The 6,000-nt window shown below is 40.3% G+C and overlaps 1 gene segment (V, D, J or C); it reads right to left on the reverse strand.

The window, feature by feature from the left end:
* Positions 1-4,953, reverse strand: part of LOC118579502 — a 57,035-nt gene extending 52,082 nt beyond the window's left edge. Inside the window, 2 exon segments of the V gene segment in view lie at positions 4,406-4,699; positions 4,905-4,953. Of these exon segments, the coding sequence occupies positions 4,406-4,699; positions 4,905-4,953 (343 nt within the window).
* Positions 4,954-6,000: the final 1,047 nt, after the last annotated feature.

A 6,000-nucleotide genomic window follows, 5' to 3' on the forward strand; every position in this document is an offset into this window, starting at 1 on the left:
AGGAATACGAAGGAAGAAAGAAAGAGAAGGGAAAAAGGGAAAGAAATGAGAAAAGATAGAGAAGAATGGACAATTCCCTACTCCTCAGCTCACACTTTTTCTTTTTCCAGGTCTCCACCCTATATAGTTGGTTCATTTTATCATTTATTTATTTATTTTAAAACAGCTTATTTTATTTTATTTTTTTGAGCTGAGGATCGAACACAGGGCCTTGCATTTGCTAAGCAAGCGCTCTACCACTGAGCTAAATCCCCAACTCTGGTTCATTTTATTTTATTGTGCACATTCACTGTACTGTTGCTCAGTGTGAACCAACTAGAGTTCAAAGATGAGGAAAACATGGCAAAACAAGTATACATCTCATGAAATAAACAAGTTTTTCTTCACATTTTGTCTTTTTGAGGTGTGCTCATTTACAGTTGAATTTTGTATTCAAAACTCGATTGTTACCTGTTATAATATGGAAAATTGGGTGATATTTCTCATTTATGCTCATAATGAAAACATTCCTATATTATACAACATACAACATCCATGTAGATGGCCATTTAAGTTTAAACACCCCCCCCCCCCAATCACATAGTTCTTCCTTTAAGGATGATTCAGTGGTAGTGGGAAACTATAATGAATATTTGTGATGTCATTCTATTACTTCCATGTGATTCTCCTGTTACCATTGGTGCTCTTGACTTCCCTTGCATTATGTGTCAAGAATCACTCTTCTGTCAGGCATGGTGAATACAAACAGGTAAAAAGCTGAGGCAGGAGGATCTTTAGTTTTCTGCTAATCCAGGATACATAGCTTGGGTTACACAGATGACTGAATCTTCTGCCTCACCCCAAGACCCATATCTTCATCTATTTTGCATACAGTTTTGTTAATATTTATTTTTATTTATACTGACTTCATTTTTCATTTTTACTAAGGAATTTTTATTCATTTGACATACCAGCCATGGATCCCTCTCTTCTCTCCACCTCTCCCCATTGGTGGCCTTTTGTTCCCAGAGAGATTTCCAATGAAGTGGAGACTGGGTCAGCACAATGTCCACAGTGGAACCTGCAATCATAACACACAAACCATGGTTAATATGTTAGAAACCTTCTCCAGCAGAGGAAAGTTTTCATTGAAAGAATAATTGTGGACATCACTTTGAAGAAACTAGAAAATCAAAGGCATTAATTCTAATGATCTAGATACTAGAGACATGGAAAACCATATGATGGCCACAGTGGATGCTCCCAACACTTCTTTGCACCCTCTCACCTGAAACACTGAACAGCAGCATACATAGGAGGAGGGTATTTGACTCCATCTCTGGAGCTTGAAGAGAGGATGCTTTTTAGGCTCTTGGCAGCTGTCCTCAAGGAGCCTGGCTGTTATATAATGACTCAATATGCAAATCATCCCAGAAAAGTGTGTGCTGGTGCTCAAAGGGGCACCGCTCCTGATTCACACCACTGGAGTTGCGTCAACATAAACATTTATTAGAGCATGGCAACTGTATCTTAAGGAAACTTGCCAGCCTATTCTATTGAATCTTATCCTCTCATATTCTGGGAGTGCACTATGGATGTACTATGTAAAGAATGTAAGTTTATTTCAGTAACAAACTTGATCCTTCATAATTGTTCACAACCAATGAAAATTTATCTAACAGGGAGGAAAATAACGGCTGGAAGAAAAATAATGTAATTAATTCTTGGCATATTTTTCTTATTTTTTAAAAAAAATCCTTGTTCCAGTGTGTGTGTTGTTTCTGTGTATGTTTGTATGTTTGTGTCTGCTCTTGTTTCAAAGCCACCTCCTTGTCATGGCACATGGGTAGAGATAGAGGCCAATCTTGGGTGTGTGTGGTGGTATTGTGGTTTCCCAAAATATTGTGCACCCTAATAAACTTATCTGGGTTCAGAGCACAGAACAGCCACTAGATACAGAGGTTAGAAAATGGTGGCCCTCCAACCTTTAATCTAGCAATCCAGAGGCAGAGATCTCTGCTGGATCTCTGTGAGTCAAGCCCACATTGGGAATAGCCAGGCATGGTGACAAATGCCTTTAATACCAAGAAGTGGCCTTTAATCCCAGCGAAGTGCTTGCTAGTAACAGGGTAGATTTTGGAAAGTTTCAGTATATTGATCAGGGTTAACTGAAAATTTGTTCAAGTCAGATTTAATCTGACTTAAGTTTTGCAAGGAAAGAGGATTTTTATTCTGGAGAGCAAAAGTTCTCTTGGCATTTCCGTTAAAGGGAGAGTAAAGGAATCAGGGACTATTTGATGTGGTCAATTAGTAGAGAATCCCACATATTTTTTTTTTGTCAGAGAGGCATTGATCAACCTCAGACACAGTACTAGTGGAGGCTAGAAGGGCAGATTCCACATAACAGTATCCATAGAGATTTAAATCTTTCCTTAGGAAAAAAAAATATTTGTATATGGGGAACCTCAGATCATTTTCCAGCCTCATGGTTGGATAGGTCTAGTTGGATACTATTAGTATAGTTAGTACTTCTCTCAGGAGGACATTTTCTGTTTTCCAGCTTCTAGCCAGAGCAAGGGACAGTACAGGAAAATATTAAGCACTTCTCCCTTAGTTCTTCATGTCTCAGTGCTCTAGAGAAGTCCAAGCTGATTAGGGCTCATTGCCCACCTGAGAAGAAGGTTTCCACTAAGCCTTCTCTGCCATCCCGTGTCTTGAAAGTTCCCTGATGACACCCTGCCTCAAAGAAGGGGGAATTTGGGGCTGGACTTCTGATGTTGTCCTCTGTCCCTGTCCCCATGTGCACTCTGTGTCACACTCACATTCAGTCACATATTTTATATACCATATGCAAAGGATGAAGAAAGAAAGAAAGGATGAAAGCAAAGGAAAGAGGGAGAAGACTTTGATCACAAATATAGCAGTTGTTAAAATGATGAATATTTTATAGAGACAAAAGTTCAATCAATAAATCTTATATTAAAGACTCAATATTGCGGTGGATTCAAAGATAGAGACATTGGAACCAAAGCAGAAAAGTAACCACAGCAAAGCCTTATGTTTCTAAGAAACTGTAAGGTGGGCAGTGGTGGTGCATGCCTTTAATCCCAGCACTAGGGAGGCAGAGCTAGGCAGATCTCTGTGAGTTCGAGGCCAGCCTGGTCTTCAAAGTGAGTTCCAGGAAAGGTACAAAGCTACACAGAGAAAAAAAAAGAGTCTTTATAAGTAACTGTAATAGGCTGCTTGTGAGTTCAAACAACAAAATCTATTGGAGAATGAAAACCCTGGGGTGAGACTATGAGGCTGCATCTGAAAGATTAACTGACAACCTCAACTACTCTAAGCTCTTTTCAGCTTAAATGACAAACAGCAAAGCTTCCATTAAGTTTACCATTGTCCTAAGGCAAAAGAGTTAGAAATTCTGAAAAAGACCTTAATGGTAGATCAGAGGTGAATAAGCAGATGAGCAGTTAAAATCACTTCTTGCTCTTGCAGCTTGGTTTCTACCACCCACATCAACTACCTCAAAACCTCCTGAAAGTCCTGTTCCCTGGGATCTGATGCCCTCTTCTGACAGATATGTATACACTCACCATTCCCCACCCTAATTTAAAGTAAACCAAATCATTAAAATAAGAAATTCTAGATTAGATTGATAAGATTGCTTAGTTTGTAACAGGAAAGGTACTTACAGCAAGGAGTGATAAACCTGAGTTTGATTCCCAGACCCCACATGGTGGAAAGAAAAGAAAGAATTAACTTCTGCAGGTATCTCACCTTCTCTCTCTCTCTCTCTCTCTCTCTCTCTCTCTCTCTCTCTCTCTCCCTTACACACACACACACACACCACACACACACACCACACACACACACACTACACACACACCACACAGACACACACACACACACACACACACACACACACACACACACACACACTCACACACACACTAAATGTCTTTGGTTAACATTTTCCCCAGTGAAGCAATCTGTATTTATTATCTCTTAAAAACACATTAAGAAAAAAGCAACTGTAAATCTTAAGCGACAGGAAATTCAAAGAGGAATACTGAAGGTGTAAGGGAATAGGCAGAGATGTGGTCAGGGAGACAGGGGAAAAGAAGGAAAAAATCATCTACATGAATATGTGTTAATAAAAGTTAAAACGAATAAGTAATAAGAAACAATGATAAAGGTCTATATTTTTGTTGTGAATTCATTAAATTATAAAGTATATGGGATGACACAACCATGCATATCAGTTTATAAACACTTGTTTCATTGTTTAAGGTCTTTCCCCAAACAAGCCCAAAGCTCTGTATTGAGATGTCAGACAGTAAGAGAGCTGAGAGGCTCAGCTTCAGTGAGCAGCAACCCCAGGAGGTTTTTGTTTAGCCCTGGAGCACTGTGGGAGGAAACTCCTTACTCTGCTGACAGTGATAGATTGCAGCATCATCAGCCTCCACAGGATTGATGGTGAAGGTGAAGTCTGTCCCAGACCCACTGCCACTGAACCTGGCAGGGACTCCAGATTCTGTATTGGATGCTCCATAGATGAGAAGTTTGGGGGGCTGTCCTGGTTTCTGTTGGTACCATTGCATAAAATTTCTGCCATAATTATTGACACTTTCACTGGACTTGCAAGAGATGGTGGTCTTTTCTCCCAGAGAGATAGCCAATGAAGTTGGAGACTGGGTCAGCACAATGTCCGCAGTGGAACCTGGAATCATAAACACACAAACCATGGTTAAATATGTTTAGAAACCTTCCCAGCAGAGGAATCTTTCATTGTAAGAAGACTTGTGGACATCACTTTGAGAAACCAGGAAATCAAAGGCATTAATTCTAATGATCTAGATACTAGAGACATGGAAAACCATAATTGCCACAGTTTATGCTCCCAACACTTCTTTGCACCCTCTCACCTGGAACACTGAGCATCAGCATACATAGGAGGAGGGTATTTGACTCCATCTCGAGGAGCTTGAAGAGAGGAGGCTTTTTAGGCTCTTGGCAGCTGTCCTCAAAGGAGCCTGGACTGTTATATAATGACTCAATATGCAAATCATCCCAGAAAAGTGTGTGCTGGTGCTCAAAGGGGCACCTGCTCCTGATTCACCTACTGGGAGTTGCTGTCAACAGAACATTTACTGGAGCATGGCAACTGTATCTTAAAGGAAACTTGCAGCCTATTCTATTGAATCCTTATCCTCTTATCTTTCTGAGGTGTGATACTGGGAGTGCACTATGGATGTACTATGTAAAGAATGTAAGTTTATTTCAGTAACAACTTGATCCTTCATAATTGTTCACACCCAATGAAAATGTTATCTAAGAGGGAGTAGAAAATAAAGGCTGGAAGAAAAATAATGTAATTAATTCTGGGCATATTTTCTTATTTTTTTTTAAAAAAATCCTTGTTCCAGTATGTGTGATGTTTTCTGTGTATGTTTGTATGTTTGTGTCTGCTCTTGTTTCAAAGCCACCTCCTTCGCATGGCACATGGGTAGAGATAAGAGGCCAATCTTGGGTGTGTGTGGTGGTATTGTGTTTCCCAAAATATTGTGGACCCTAATAAACTTCTCTGGGGTCAGGGCACAGAACAGCCACTAGATACAGTGGCTAGAAAATGGTGGCACTCACAACTTTAATCCTAGCAATCCAGTGGCAGTGATCCCTCCGGATCTCTGTGAGTTCAAGGCCACATTGAGAAATAGCCAGGCATCATGACACATGCCTTTAATCCCATGAAGTGAGCCTTTAATCCCAGGGAGTGACGGCAGAAAACAGAAAGATATATAAGGCAGAAAGACCAGAAACTAGGCGCATTTGGCTGGTTAAGCTTTTAGGCTTTGGAGTAGCAGTTCAGCTGAGACTCATTTGGTTAAGGACACAAAGGCTTCCAGTCTGAGGAAACAGGATCAGCTGAGAAGTTGGCCAGGTGAGGTAGCTGTGGCTTGTTCTGCTTCTCTGATCTTACAGCAGTTACCCCAATACCTGGCACAGGTTTGATTTTCTTAA

This window comes from Onychomys torridus, chromosome 3 (genome assembly GCF_903995425.1).
Source record: "Onychomys torridus chromosome 3, mOncTor1.1, whole genome shotgun sequence".
In the NCBI taxonomy this organism is placed as follows: Eukaryota; Metazoa; Chordata; class Mammalia; order Rodentia; family Cricetidae; genus Onychomys; species Onychomys torridus.